Source organism: Mangifera indica, chromosome 3 (genome assembly GCF_011075055.1).
Source record: "Mangifera indica cultivar Alphonso chromosome 3, CATAS_Mindica_2.1, whole genome shotgun sequence".
Taxonomy (NCBI): Eukaryota; Viridiplantae; Streptophyta; class Magnoliopsida; order Sapindales; family Anacardiaceae; genus Mangifera; species Mangifera indica.
In genome coordinates, this window is record NC_058139.1 from 3,203,445 (window position 1) to 3,218,946 (window position 15,502).

Here is a 15,502-nt window from a genome sequence, read left to right on the forward strand (position 1 = left end):
TTACTCCTAAAATAGAATAACTTGGATTGAAGCAATTGAGAAATAACCGACTCTTAAAAACTAGGACAACTGGGAAACAAATCAGTTGAATGTGCAGAAAAAGGAACAACCATTATTTCAACAAAATCAACATTATTCATCCTTTCACCATTTAAGTGTTATCTTTAGGTATGTGTATCTAACCTACAAAGCTTAGCACGCCGCTACTTTATACATGAAAATAGTTTTGGAAGAAATCTGATTTCAAACTTTATTTTTTATTTTCAAAGATAACATGCTTCATAGAAAACCATCCATATTACAATAATAGTACATTCCTCAAAAAGAAATAGGAAAAAAACATGATTTATTAAAATTACATAAATTAAGCATAAGTAGATTTATCAAGGTGAGTAGAGAGTTGGCACAAGATGAAGATGAACTTTCCGATGAATGGTTAAGCCACTAGCCTCTGTCATGTCCAGTTTGTCTTCAGTTATACCTGCAGGCAACTTCCAGTCAAACCAATACAAAAGATTTGCAGTCACAAACTCAACAACAGCAACTCCAAATGACATCCCAGGGCAGCCTCTTCTCCCCGCACCAAATGGAATGAATTGAATGTGTTGACTTTTGAAATCAATCGAATTGTTCATAAACCTCTCTGGAATAAACTCTTCTGGTTTGTCCCAATATTCAGGGTCCCTTTGAATTGCCCATGCATTAACATACACTCTAGTATTAGCGGGAATTTCGTAACCTCCCATTTTCACACTTTCTGTTGTTTCACGTCCAACTAGAAGAGGAAGTGTTGCACGTAATCTCATACTTTCTTTGATAACACATTTCACAAATTCCATCTTCTCAATGTCATTTGCATCAATCTTTGATTTTTTTCCTACCACAGTTCTTACCTCCTGTTGGGCTCTCTTTAATAGATTAGGGTTTTTCACAAGTTCTGCCATCACCCATTCTAAAGTTGTTGCAGTTGTATCAGCTCCTCCCACATACATATCCTGAAACAAAGAAATCATAGGAAAGTTTTAGCAATATTGGTGTTGCAGGCGCTTGAGTAAAAAGACAAGGAAGGAGAGAAATTAACCATAAGGATCGCTTTAAGGTTAACTTTGTTGAGCTCCTCAAACGTGTTATCCTTCTGAAGTTGGAGGAGAATATCTACAAAATCTTTTCTGTCAGACTTTTTACCATCTCTTTCTTCTATCCTGTGTTCTTCGATCACCTCATCAAGAAAAAGGTCTAATTCCTTAAATGTTGCTTTCAAACGACCAATCAGCCCCGTCGCAATGTCTACCCATCCAAAAGATGGAAACATATCTCCAACACAGAAGGATGCAAATTGTGCCATCATTTTCTTTGCTATCTCCCCAAACTTGCTCTTACCATTTTCTTCTTCAGCTCTCCTACCAAGAATGCAGCGGGTTGCTATATTGTCCGAAACGCCTACTAGCATCGCACTTAAATTAACAGAACTTCCATTGTAACAAGAACCCCGAATTTTATTCATCAGAACCGCAACTTCCTCTTCTCTAACAAATTGAAATGATTGCACTCTTTTGATACTCAAAAGTTCAAGAACACAAAGCTTCCTAACTTGTCTCCAATACTCACCATAAGGCGTGAAAGCAAGATCAGTGCAATTATAAAGAAAAATTTTAGCCGTTGTGAGTCTGGGGCGGTTGAGGAAACTGATATCTTGAGTCTTCATCATTTCTGTAGCGATCTCAGCAGATGAAACAATTAGAGCTGGAGCTTGACCGAAGTGTACGAGCATCAAAGGGCCATACTTCTGTGACAGGCCTTGGAGAGTGCGATGGAGGAGAGGGTTTAGCAACTGGTGAAGATTTCCGATTATGGGTAGCTTTGGTGGAGATGGAGGCAAGTTGAGGTTTCTCCTTCTATTGAGTTTAAACAACACAAGAACAGAAAGGAGAAGGAGAATCCAAAGAGATAAGGGGGTTTGCAGAATTTTTGTGTTTAGCTCTACCCAATTTTGCTTTATGAAAGATACCAACTGAGCCATTTCAACGACAAGATTACTCGTAGTCTGAGAAACACGACCTTCAATCTTTATATAAAGGAATTATTGATATCCGTGATACAAACTTTTGATAGTATTCATCACGGTTGGCAAATTATTAACTTCTATGTCCACTTGTGTTATGATGGGAAGACATTTTACCGTCTATTATTGATTTTTCTGTAAAATTTTTCTGTCTTTTTCTTATAGTCCACAACAATTTGATTTATTTTAGAAGTACGTTTTTAACTGTCTAGATTTGTTTTAAATGGGCTGTTCCGATTTACCGATATGGGGTATTTAAGCTCCTTTTTTTTCCAATTAACAAATTTAATTAATTATTCTTTGTGTGTTTGGTGCATAAATCCAGTGTGGTTTTAGCCCAATTCCTTTGTTATCTTGAAGCTCCTACTGCTATGCTTTATGCTCTTTCTCTTTGAACGTTTGCTTATTGTTTTCAAGTGTGGGATATCGTCTGGTATTTGAAGGGAGTTCAAAACCAACAATTAAGAGATTTCAGCTTACGATTTCAGGAAAGTTTGAGCAACCTGAGTGAAAGCCTAGACAAAGGTCAAATCTGAGCAACTAAGAGCTTGAAAATTAATATTATAATAAAATGTTTGTTTTGTACATTTCATTTCAATTTTATAATTGATCTATCAATAAAATTATACATACTCATTTTTAGTATACAAACATATACATATATAATATATTATTATATAATTAGTTATTATTTTATCATTAATTTAAAATAACTTAATTATATATAAATATATCATATGTATAATAATTTATATACACCAATCTATACAGGCAGCACATTGCTCTTGACCTATTTGTTTACAATTTTGTATGTTTCTCTAGAGTAACTTGAGAGAAATCTTAGTTTGACCGTATAAATATTCTGCGTTCTTTAATTTCTGGTTTTAATTTTTGTTTACAGTTTTGAGCTTAGTAAGTGTTGATTCTTTCAACTCAGATCACAAGTCTTTCAGCATTATTGCACACAAACAAAATATTGGAGACCGGCAGGCCATGAAAAATTAAAAGATTTTGTTTTTATTTAAATTCTGAATTCAACATGACAAAAATATCCCAAGAAGGGTGACTGGTCGGTCCATATTTAACACTCATTTTAAAGGGAAACGAAGCACACCACTTGTGCCTGTCAATTCTGACACTAAGTGAATTATTGTCCTTGTAATTATTTTATGTATATATATATATTACAAGGACAATAATTCACTTAATGTCGAATTGACAGGCACAAGTGGTGTACTTTATATATATATATTACATATCCAGATAGCGTTTCATCTAATCAAGTCGAGAAAAAGTGGTGGGAACTCATTTGTTATTGCAAGCATATGAAAAAAAAAAATGGCGGGACTGGCGCAAATAAAAGAAATAAAGGGTGTTAGTCAATTACATTGGATAAGAAAAGGGGGGGTGTGGTGGGAAGGTGTTATAAAGGTGGCGACAAACTGCCATTTCTATCACTTGAAAACACATTTTTGAGAAGCACTCAAAATCTCTTTCATGACTCTTAATCACCCAAATTTCGTCTCTGTTTCTCCTCCTTTTCTCTCTTTACTTCTCTTCTCTCTTTATATATAATTGCAATTATTAGTATTACCTATCAATTAACTTTATATATATATATATATATATATATAATTAATAAGGACAAGAAATATATATTCTACATCCAATTTGTTGTAAATAAATAAAAACCTTATATAAATAAACCATGTAAGTTGGTAACACAGCTACCGTGAATTCGATTTTAAAAGTAAACTGGAACTCGGATCAAATAACGAAGAGGTAAGCCCTTAATTGGCTTGATATAGATGTGTTAAATTTGTTTATCTCAAACTTGATTTGATTTACAAAATCAAAATTCAAATTAATATCGAGAGAACTCATTTTTAGCTTCAATTCAAATCGAACTCAAATTCAATTGTTCAGGTTAAGCTTAGTTAGATTTTAATTCCTTAGAATTAAGAAAAAAAACATTTTCTATGAAAACTTGAATACCTAGAAAAGAAATTTTAACAAACCTCTCTGTGGTTGTACCCACGTGTAAAAAGAACCTTTATAAAGTCATTAAAAATTTTGTATCCTAACTTGGGTTATTATAAATAAATAGGAATGAACTCTACAATGTAATAATTTATAATTTCTTTTATGTCTTCTTAATAAAACTTGTCTCTACATTATAACAGTTATCGTAACTCAGGTCATTAATAATAATTATATGTATATTTTGAAAAATATATGCTATGCTATATTAAAAGCTTTCAAATGAAATAAAATATTGTCTAAAATTGTTTGACAAAATGATTTATTCTTTAAAATTATTACCACACATTTTAATTTCTGGGTATATAATAACTCTCCAGTATAAACACCTTTTTGTTCAAAGCTTTTCAAACATCTTTGGAGATTCTCGGCATAAGACTTTTCTGGATTATCTCTTTCATTTTTTTGTATTGGACCAGTGGCATGAGTTGGTGCTGGTATTATTTATTAGCCTGTGTTTGCAAACTAAAACCTTGAATGAAAAAAAATAAAAAATGGAACATGAGAAATAACAAAAAAGAGAGATTAAACAAGCAAGGGAACAAATAAAATTCAAGGGAACATCACATGAATCTTCAGTTAAAAAATATTTTCCAGTCTGAATAGTTTTGTTGTAAACTTTGTGTAGAATGTGGCTTAAATGTGTCAAAGGGTAATTTTGTCATTATGGAGTGTTTTGTGGTCTGTGTGGTAATTTGAAGCAAAAGGGGTAATTTAGTTTTTTTGTTGAGTGTTTAACCTAAGTATATAAAGTTCCTTATTAGGGTTTAGCGCAACACTTAGTAGTGTGGGTCGACTTCCTTGTTCTTGCTCTATTCTTTGAAATTGGGGTTGTGTTCTTGTGATTTAGTTGAACCAGGGAGAAATCCTCTGGTTTTCTCCAGTTGTATAAGTGTCTTGAGTCTTGATGAAGGCTTGGTGTGAGACTTTGGTTCACGGCGTGTCGTAGTCATGTGAGGCGTAAATCGGAGGGTTTTGTAAGCTCTATTTGCTTATGTTTAATAGTGGATTTGACTAGAGTCTTGTCTCTGCCTTGAATGTAGGGTTTCAAATCGAAACCCGAACCAATTATTTCTTGTGTTATCTTGTTGATTTCTGATGTTGCTTTTATCCTTTATTGCTTGCTAATTCAGTTCACTAATCTGATAAATCTTGTATAAAACATTCTTAATAAAACGTAATCTAAAACTAACAAGTGGTATTAGAGCCGATTAGGTTTTTTTGTTTTGAATGTTTTGATTGATCGATTTCTGGTGCTATTGTTTATATCTTTGCCTATATATATTCTCTGTTACTACTAATCTTGCTTCTTGCTAAAAGATTAAAAAGAATTATGGGTCAAACCAAAATCGATATTGAGAAGTTTGATGGCAACGGCGATTTTAACATGTGGAAAAAGAAGATGTATGCAGTATTGGTTCAACAGAAATGTGCAAAATTTTTGGGAAAACCATCTGATTTCCCTGCAAGTATGACTGATGCTGAGATAGCTGAGGTAATGGAAACAACTTATAGTTTATTAATTTTGCATTTGTCTAACAATGTTTTGCGAAAAATTGATGATGCTGATACTGCTACAAAAGTATGGTTAAAATTAGAATCCCTGTATATGACTAAATTATTGATAAATAAAATATATTTGAAAGAACAATTGTTTGGATTTAAAATGGATTCCACCAAGTCTTTAGATGATAATCTTGATGATTTCCCTAAAATTGTTATTGACCTAAATAGCATTAATGAGAAAATATCAGATGAAAATCAGACAATAATAATCTTGAATTCTTTACTTGAATCCTTTAAGGATGTTAAAGCTGTCATAAAATATGATAGAGACTCTTTGTCATTGGATGAGGTTTTAGGGGCTCTAAGATCTAAAGACTTAGAAATAAAATTTGAGAGGAAATCCATTGGTGAGGGTCTTCAAATTAGAGGTAAACAAGAAAAAAGAAATAACCCAACAAATAAGAAGCTAACTAGATCAAAATTTAGATCAAAGAAAACATGTTGGTTGTGTCATAAAGAGGGCCACTTTAAGAGGAATTGTCCAGAGAAAAAGAAGGTACATACTAATAAACCTGAAAATTTAGAACTAGCAAATTTTTTTGAGGGGTATGAAAGTGGAGAAGTGTTAGTTCTTTCTAAAATAGGGTTAGATGAAGAGTGGGTAATGGACTCTAGTTGTACTTCTCATATGACTCCTAGGAAAGAACGGCTTACTGATTTGAAATACATAAATGGGAGAAAAGTTTTGATGGGTAATGATGATTCTTGTGATGTGACTACAACAGGTAATGTCAAGTTTAAAATGTTTGACGGTTCAATAAAAATTCTTGAAAATGTTAGGTTAGTGCCTAAGTTAAAAAGAAATTTGATTTCTCTTGGTTCACTTGATTTAAATGGTTTTTCTTATAAATCTGAAAAAGGTGTTTTAAAAATCATGAAAGGTTCTTTAGTTGTAATGAAAGGAAAATTATCAAATGGCTTGTACATACTAGAAGGTAGTGTGGTGTCTGATGGCATGCATTCTACTCATGATAACTTGGATGAAACAATTTTATGGCATAAAAGACTTGGGCATATTAGTATGGCAGGTCTGAATGAATTATGTAAACAAAATCTTATTGACCTAAACAAAATCTCTGATTTAAAGTTTTGTGAAAATTGTGTGCTTGGAAAATCTCATAAGATAAAGTTTGCATCTGCTACACATAGATCTCATGGTATTCTTGAGTATGTGCATTCTGATGTGTGGGGTTCTCCCCATGTCCCTGATTCATTGTCTCATTCACACTATTTTATGACATTCATTAATGACTACTCTAGGAGAGTATGGGTATATTTCCTAAAGCACAAAGATGAAGCCTTTGAGTGCTTTAAAGGCTAGAAAAATCTAATTGAGAATCAAACTAATAAGAAAATTAAAGTACTCAGAACTGATAATGGCCTAGAATATTACAACAAATACTTTTCTGATTTTTGTAAGAAACATGGTATACTTAGGCATAGAACATGCAATGAAACACCACAACAAAATGGTTTGGCTGAGAGAATGAATATGACCATCCTAAATAAGGTTAGATGTATTCTAGCTGATTCTGGATTAAGCAAGAGGTTTTGGGCAGAAGCTGTAGCAACTGTCTGCTACTTGATAAATAGATCTCCATCATCTGCATTAGGTTTTAAAACCCTAATTGGTCAATTAGACCATCTTCACTGTATCACTTAAAACCATTCGGATGTCTTGCCTATGTTCATGTTAGTCAAGGTAAACTCAACCCAAGAGCATTAAAGGCTGTTTTTCTAGGATATCCCACAAGCACTAAGGGTTATAAACTATTGCTATTAGATGAGCATAAGTGTGTTGTTAGTAGAAATGTTACTTTTAATGAACTGAAATTCTACAAAGATTTTTTCTCTTCAGAAGGACAATCTCGCCAGGTTCAGTTTGAGGTGGAGACACCTATGTTAGGTCACCAAAGTAGTATTGAGTCTGTTACTCAACCTTTAGAGTCTGGTACTCAGCCTTTAGAGTCTGGTAAGGGACCTGATCTGGGTCTGAATATAATCCGTACTTCAAAGTACGAAATCACAGACTTAAATCAACAACCCTCATCACAGAGTCAAGTTGAGTGTCCTCATAGTCCAGAAAAACAAAGTTTATCTAACTATCAACTTGCTAGAGATAGACCAAGAAGAGAAATAAGACTACCTTCAAGATATGCTCAAGCTGATCTCATCTCTTATGCTTTCCAAATAGGAGACTTGATTGAGATGAGTGAACCCTTGAATTATACCCAAGCCTATGAGAGTAAATATAACTCAGATTGGTTAAAGGCAATGAAAACTGAAATAGAATCATTGAAAAGGAATAATACCTGGTCACTTGTTGATAGACCATTGAAAGAAAAAATAATTAGTTGCAAGTGGATATTTAAAAGGAAATCAGGTATTCTTGGAGTTGAACAGCCAAGATTTAAAGCAAGACTGATGGCAAAAGGATTTTCTCAAAGAGAAGGAATAAACTATCATGAAGGTAAAAGCTAGAACAGTTTTTGCCTTTGTGGTAGAAGCCATTGGCCTCTTCAACGGCTACTCACCAGAGAGGCAGAAGCCGTTAGCCTCTTCAATGGCTACTGGCCCGTTGCTTTATCTTTTTAAAAATCTTTTTAATTAATTTATTGTTTTCTATATAAACTCATTTAATTTTTCTTCATTTTCACTATCATTTACAAATCTCTTAATCTTTCAATCTTAATTATTTCATTATATTTTCAATCTCATTTTCTCTCATTAACTCTCTTTTAAAAAATATCTGAATTCGTAAATGATAATTTTTTGTGTTTATAATTTTATTTTTATTTTAATTTTATCATTACAAAATATTATAAATGAATCAAATGTTAAATGAATTTAATCTATTTGAATATTATCATGCTAGTGTTAATGATATTATTGATGATATATAAGGTGGAATAGATGAAGCACCAACAGGTGAAAGTGGTACAGATACAAGTTCGCATTATTTGACGAAAAGAAAAAGAAAACAAACATCAATAGTGTGGGAGCATTTCGATCAAATAGAGGAAACAATAGAAGAAAAATTAATTTGTCAAATAATATGTAAATATTATGATTTTTGTTTAACATGTGCGAGTACAAATGGGATGGGACATCTTCGCCGACATGTTACTGATTACTATAAAAAAATTTCTCATGAGCTCAAAGGATAAAAACAAATTACATTCATCCAATTGCGATCCGTTGGCCCAGGTGCCAGTTCAGCAGGAATCTATCAAAGTTGTGCCTACTGATGGCTCTTGAATTCCAAATTCAATGGCTAGCCAATACATCTTTTACCGTAAAAAATTCTCCATTAGCAAGCTCCAATGGTCATAGGGACCATCAAAGCGTGGGATGGTTGCTTGCACAAAATTGGAATCTATGGCCATTGGGTAAATAAAAGTATAGATGAAAGAAATTTGTTGCTACCTCACATGTTTACTCGTAGAGGCTCTGATACCACTATTGAATTCAAAATAATAAAATAGAGGTGTGAAGTATCTAACAAAGATGAGAGATAAGGCTAAAGTTTATCTTTTATTCAGAATGTTAAAGCCTTTAAATAGACAAATGCATAGTAGAAACACTATCAACATAGGACCATAACAACCCATGATATGTACCCATTACTCCTAAAATAGAACAACTTGGACTGAAACAACTGAGAAATAACCAACTCTTAAAAGTTAGGACAACTTGGAAACAAATCAGCTGCACGTGCAAAAAAAGAAACGACCATTATTTCAACAAAATCAACATTATTCATCCTTTCCCCATTTAAGTGTTATCTTTAGGTATGGGCTTAGCATGCCGCTACTTTATACATGAAAATAGTTTTGGAAGAAATCTGATTTCAAACTTTATTTTTTATTTTCAAAGATAACATGCTTCATAGAAAACCATCCATTTTACAATAATAGTACATTCCTTAAAAAGAAATAGGAAAAAAACATGATTTATTAAAATTTCATAAATTAAGCATAGGCATAAGTAGATTTATCAAGGGGAGTAGAGAGTTGGCACAAGATGAAGATGAACTTTCCGATGAATGTTAAAGCCACTAGCCTCTGCCATGTCCAGTTTGTCTTCAGTTATACCTGCAGGCAACTTCCAGTCAAACCAATACAAAAGATTTGCAGTCACAAACTCAACAACAGCAACTCCAAATGACATCCCAGGGCAGCCTCTTCTCCCCGCACCAAATGGAATGAATTGAAAGTGTTGACCTTTGAAATCAACCGAATTGTTCATAAACCTCTCTGGAATAAACTCTTCTGGTTTGTCCCAATATTCAGGGTCCCTTTGAATTGCCCATATATTAACATACACTCTAGTATTAGCGGGAATTTCGTAGCCTCCCATTTTCACACTTTCTGTTGTTTCACGTCCAACTAGAAGAGGAATTGTTGCACGTAATCTCATACTTTCTTTGATAACACATTTCACAAATTCCATCTTCTCAATGTCATTTGCATCAATCTTTGATTTTTTTCCTACAACAGTTCTTACCTCTTGTTGGGCTCTCTTTAATAGATTAGGGTTTTTCACAAGTTCTGCCATCACCCATTCTAAAGTTGTTGCAGTTGTATCAGCTCCTCCCAAATACATATCCTGAAACAAAGAAATTACAAGAAAGCTTTAGCACTATGGGCGATGCGGGCGCTTGAGTAAAAGGATAAGGAAAGAGAGAAATTAACCATAAGAATCGCTTTAAGGTTATCTTTGTTGAGCTCCTCAAATGTGTCATCCTTCTGAAGTTGGAGGAGAATATCTACAAAGTCTTTTCTATTAGACTGTTTGCCATCTCTTTCTTTTATCCTGTGTTCTTCGATGACCTCATCAAGAAAAGCATCTAGTTCCTTAAAAGTTGCCTTCAAACGACCAATCAGTCCCGTTGCAACGTCGACCCATCCGAAAGATGGAAACATATCTCCAACACAGAAGGATGCCATTTGTGCCGTCAGTCTCTTTGCTATCTCCCCAAACTTGCTCTTGCCATTTTCTTCTTCAGCTCTCCTACCAAGAATGCAGCGGGTTGCTATATTGTTCGAAACGCCTACTAGCATCGCACTTAAATTAGCTGAACCTCCCTTGTAACAAGAACCGCGAATTTTATTCATTAGAACCGCAACTTCCTCTTCTCTAACAAATTGAAATGATTGCACCTTTTGATACTCAAAAGTTCAAGAACACAAAGCTTCCTAACTTGTCTCCAATACTCACCATAAGGCGTGAAAGCAAGATCAGTGCAATTATAAAAGAAAATTTTTGTCGTTGTGAGTCTGGGGCGGTTGAGGAAACTGATTTCTTGAGTCTTCATCATTTCTGTAGCGATCTCAGCAGATGAAACAATTAGAGCTGGAGCTTGACCGAAGTGTACGAGCATCAAAGGGCCATACTTCTGTGACAGGCCTTTGAGAGTGCGATGGAGGAGAGGGTTTAGCAACTGGTGAAGATTTCCGATTATGGGTAGCTTTGGTGGAGATGGAGGCAAGTTGAGGTTTCTCCTTCTATTGAGTTTAAACAACACAAGAACAGAAAGGAGAAAGAGAATCCAAAGAGATAAGGGGGTTGCAGAATTTTTGTGTTTAGCTCTACCCAATTTTGCTTTGTGAAAGACACCAACTGAGCCATTTCTACGACAAGATTACTCGTGGTCTGAGAAACACGACTTTCAATCTTTATATAAAGGAATTATTAATATTCGTGATACAAACTCTTGATAGTATTCATCACGTTTGGCAAATTATGAACTTCTATGTCCACTTGTGTTATGATGGGGAGATATTTTACTGTCTATTATTGATTTTTCTGTAAAATTTTGTTGTCTTTTTCTTATAGTCCACAACAATTTGATTTATTTTAGAAGTACGTTTTTAACTGTCTAGATTTGTTTTAAATGGGCTGTTCCGATTTACCGACATGGGGTATTTAATCTCCTTTTTTTCCAATTAACAAATTTAATTAATTATTCTTTGTGTGATTGGTGCATAAATTCCAGTGGGGTTTTAGCCCAATTCCTTTGTTATCTTGAAGCTCCTACTGCTATGCTTTATGCTCTTTCTCTTTGAACGTTTGCTTATTGTTTTCAAGTGTGGGATATCGTCTGGTATTTGAAGGGAGTTCAAAACCAACAATTAAGAGATTTCAGCTTACGATTTCAGGAAAGTTTGAGCAACCTGAGTGAAAGCCTTGACAAAACTCAAATCCGAGCAACTAAGAGCTTGAAAGTTAATATTATAATAAAATGTTTGTTTTGTATGTTTCATTTCAATTTTATAATTGATCTATCAATAAAATTACAGATACTCACCTTTAATATACAAACATATACATATATAATATATTATTATATGATTATTAATTATTTTATCATTAATTTAAAATAACCTAATTATATATAAATATATCATATATATACTAATTTATATACACCAATCTATACAGGCAGCACATTGCTCTTGACCTATTTGTTTACAATTTTGTACGTTTCTCTAGAGTAACTTGAGAGAAATCTTCTCTAGAGTAACTTGAGAGAAATCTTAGTATGACCGTATAAATATTCTGTGTTCTTTAATTTCTGGTTTTAATTTTTGTTTACAGTTTTGAGCTCGGTAAGCGTTGATTCTTTCAACTCATATCACAAGTCTTTCAGCATTATTGCACAAAAACAAAAAATTGGAGACCGGCAGGCCATGAAGAATTAAAAGATTTTGTTTTTATTTAAATTCTGAATTCATGACAAAAATATGCCGAGGAGGGTGACTGCTGGCTCCGTATTTAACACTCATTTTAAAGATAAACGAAGCACGCCACTTCTGCCTGTCAATTCTGACATTAAGTGAATTATTGTCCTTATAATTATTATATGTGTATATATATATATATAATTAATAAGGACAAGAAATATATATTCTACATCCAATTTGTTGTAAATAAATAAAAACCTCATATAAATAAACCATATAAGTTGGTAACACAGCTACCGTGAATTCTAAACTGGAATTCGGATCAAATAATCAAGAGGTAAGCTCTTAATCGGCTTGAGATAGATGTGTTAAATTTGTTTATGTCAAACTTGATTTGATTTACAAAATCAAAATTCGAATTAATATCGAGAGAACTCAGTTTTAACTTTAATTCAAATCGAACTCAAATTCAATTGTTCAAGTTAAGCTTAGTTAGATTTAATTCCTTGGAATTAAGAAAAAAAACATTTTCTATGAAAACTTGAATGCCTAGAAAAGAAATTTTGACAAACCTCTCTATAGTTATACTCAGGTGTAAAACGAACCTCTATAAAGTCATTAAATTTTTTTTATCCTAATTTAGGTCATTATAAATAGGAATAAACTCTATAATGTAATAATTTTTAATTTCTTTTATGCCGTCTTAATAAAACTTGTCTCTATATTATAAAAATTATCGTAACTCAAGTCATTGATAATAATTATATGTATATTGTAAAAAAATATATGTTATGTTATATTAAAAGCTTTCAAATGAAATAAAATATTGTCTAAAATTGTTTGACAAATTATTACCACATTTTTTAATTTTTGGGTATATAAGAACTCTCCAGTATAAACACCTTTTTGTTCAAAGCTTTTCAAACATCTTTGGAGATTCTCGGCATAAGACTTTTCTGGATTATCTCTTTCATGTTTTTTGTATTGGACCAGTGGCATGAGTTGGTGCTAGTATTATTTATTATCCTGTGTTTGCAAACTAAAACCTTGAATGAAAAAAAAATAAAAAATGGAACATGAGAAATAACAAAAAAGAGAGATTAAACAAGCAAGGGAACATCACATGTAGGGCTGGATTCGAGCCGAGCCAGCTCGAGCTCGGGCTCGGCTCGGCTCGGTTCGAGCCCGAAACAAGTCGGGCTCTGCTCGGCTCGATCGAGCTCGAGCTGGCTCGACTTGGCAGGACAGATTTTTTTAAAAAATTTTTTATGCAAAACGACGTCGTTTTGATCGATATATATACACAAAACGATGTCGTTTTGATATGAAAAACGAACCGAATCGAGCTAAAAACGAGTCGAGCCGAACTCGAGCCGCCCCTAAATAAAGCGAGCCGAGCCCGAGCTGGCTACAAGCCGAGCTCGGCTCGGCTCGAATCCCACATGAATCTTCAGTTAAAAAATATTTTCTAGTCTTAATAGTTTTGTTGTAAACTGTGTAGAATGTGACTTAAATGTGTTAGAGGGTAATTTTGTCATTATGGAGTGTTTTGTGGTCTGTGTGGTAATTTGAAGCAAAAGGGGTAATTTAGTCTTTTTGCTGAGTGTTTAACCTAAGTATATAAAGTTCCTTATTAGGGTTTAGCGCAACACTTAGTAGTGTGGGTCGACTTCCTTGTTCTTGCTCTGTTCTTTGAAATTGGGGTTGTGTTCTTGTGATTTAGTTGAACCAGGGAGAAATCCTCTAGTTTTCTCCGATTGTATAAGTGTCTTGAGTCTTGATGAAGGCTTGGTGTGAGACTTTGATTCAAGGCGTGTCGTAGTCGTGTGAGGCATAAATCGAAGGGTTTTGTAAGCTGTATTTGCTTATGTTTAATGGTGGATTTGACTAGAGTCTTGTCTCTGCCTTGGATGTAGGGTTTCAAATCGAAACTTGAACCAAGTATTTCTTGTGTTATCTTGTTGATTTCTGATGTTGCTTTTATCCTTTATTGCTTGCTAATTCAATTCACTAACCTGATAAATCTTGTATAAAACATTCTTAATAAAACGTAATCTAAAACTAACAAATGGTATCAGAGTCGATTAGGGTTTTTTAATTTGAATGTTTTGATTGATCGATTTCTGGTGCTATTGTTTATATCTTTGCCTATATATATTCTCTGTTACTACTAATCTTGCTTCTTGCTAAAAGATTAAAAAGAAAATTGTCAGCAAAGAATTATGGGTCAAACCAGAATCGATATTGAGAAGTTTGATGGCAAGAGTGATTTTAACATGTGGAAAAAGAAGATATATGCAGTACTGGTTCATCAGAAATGTGCAAAAGTACGTTTTTAACATTCTAGTATTCATCACGTTTGGCAAATTATGAACTTGTATGTCCACTTGTGTTACGATGGGGAGATATTTTACTGTCTATTATTGATTTTTCTGTAAAATTTTGTTGTCTTTTTCTTATGGTCCACAACAATTTGATTTATTTTAGAAGTACGTTTTTAACTGTCTAGATTTGTTTTAAATGGGCTGTTCCGATTTACCGACATGGGGTATTTAATCTCCTTTTTTTCCAATTAACAAATTTAATTAATTATTCTTTGTGTGATTGGTGCATAAATTCCAGTGGGGTTTTAGCCCAATTCCTTTGTTATCTTGAAGCTCCTACTGCTATGCTTTATGCTCTTTCTCTTTGAACGTTTGCTTATTGTTTTCAAGTGTGGGATATCGTCTGGCATTTGAAGGGAGTTCAAAACCAACAATTAAGAGATTTCAGCTTACGATTTCAGGAAAGTTTGAGCAACCTGAGTGAAAGCCTAGACAAAACTCAAATCCGAGCAACTAAGAGCTTGAAAGTTAATATTATAATAAAATGTTTGTTTTGTATGTTTCATTTCAATTTTATAATTGATCTATCAATAAAATTACAGATACTCACCTTTAATATACAAACATATACATATATAATATATTATTATATGATTATTAATTATTTTATCATTAATTTAAAATAACCTAATTATATTATATATAAATATATCATATGTATACTAATTTATATACACCAATCTATACAGGCAGCACATTGCTCTTGACCTATTTGTTTACAATTTTGTACGTTTCTCTAGAGTAACTTGAGAGAAATCTTAGTA

The 15,502-nt window shown here is 33.2% G+C and overlaps 1 protein-coding gene and 1 pseudogene across 1 annotated transcript; both read right to left on the minus strand.

Annotated features, from left to right (window-relative positions):
- Positions 1-238: 238 nt before the first annotated feature.
- On the minus strand, positions 239-2,087 carry LOC123211811 (cytochrome P450 71A1-like). Its single transcript, XM_044630720.1, has 2 exons — positions 1,082-2,087; positions 239-995 (listed from the first exon to the last, which is right to left on the minus strand). The coding sequence occupies exons 1-2, from the start codon at positions 2,018-2,020 to the stop codon at positions 384-386; spliced, it is 1,551 nt and encodes a 516-aa protein (XP_044486655.1). The 5' UTR covers positions 2,021-2,087; the 3' UTR covers positions 239-383.
- Positions 2,088-9,513: 7,426 nt separating this feature from the next.
- Positions 9,514-11,309, minus strand: LOC123210777 (annotated as a pseudogene).
- Positions 11,310-15,502: the final 4,193 nt, after the last annotated feature.

Excerpts from the sequence above, each read along its gene's own strand:
- LOC123211811 (XM_044630720.1), bottom strand. The coding sequence starts at position 2,020 with ATGGCTCAGTTGGTATCTTTCATAAAGCAAAATTGGGTAGAGCTAAAC. Across the intron at positions 996-1,081 it reads ACCTTAAAGCGATCCTTATG|GATATGTATGTGGGAGGAGC; the intron begins GTTAATTTCTCT and ends TCTTTGTTTCAG.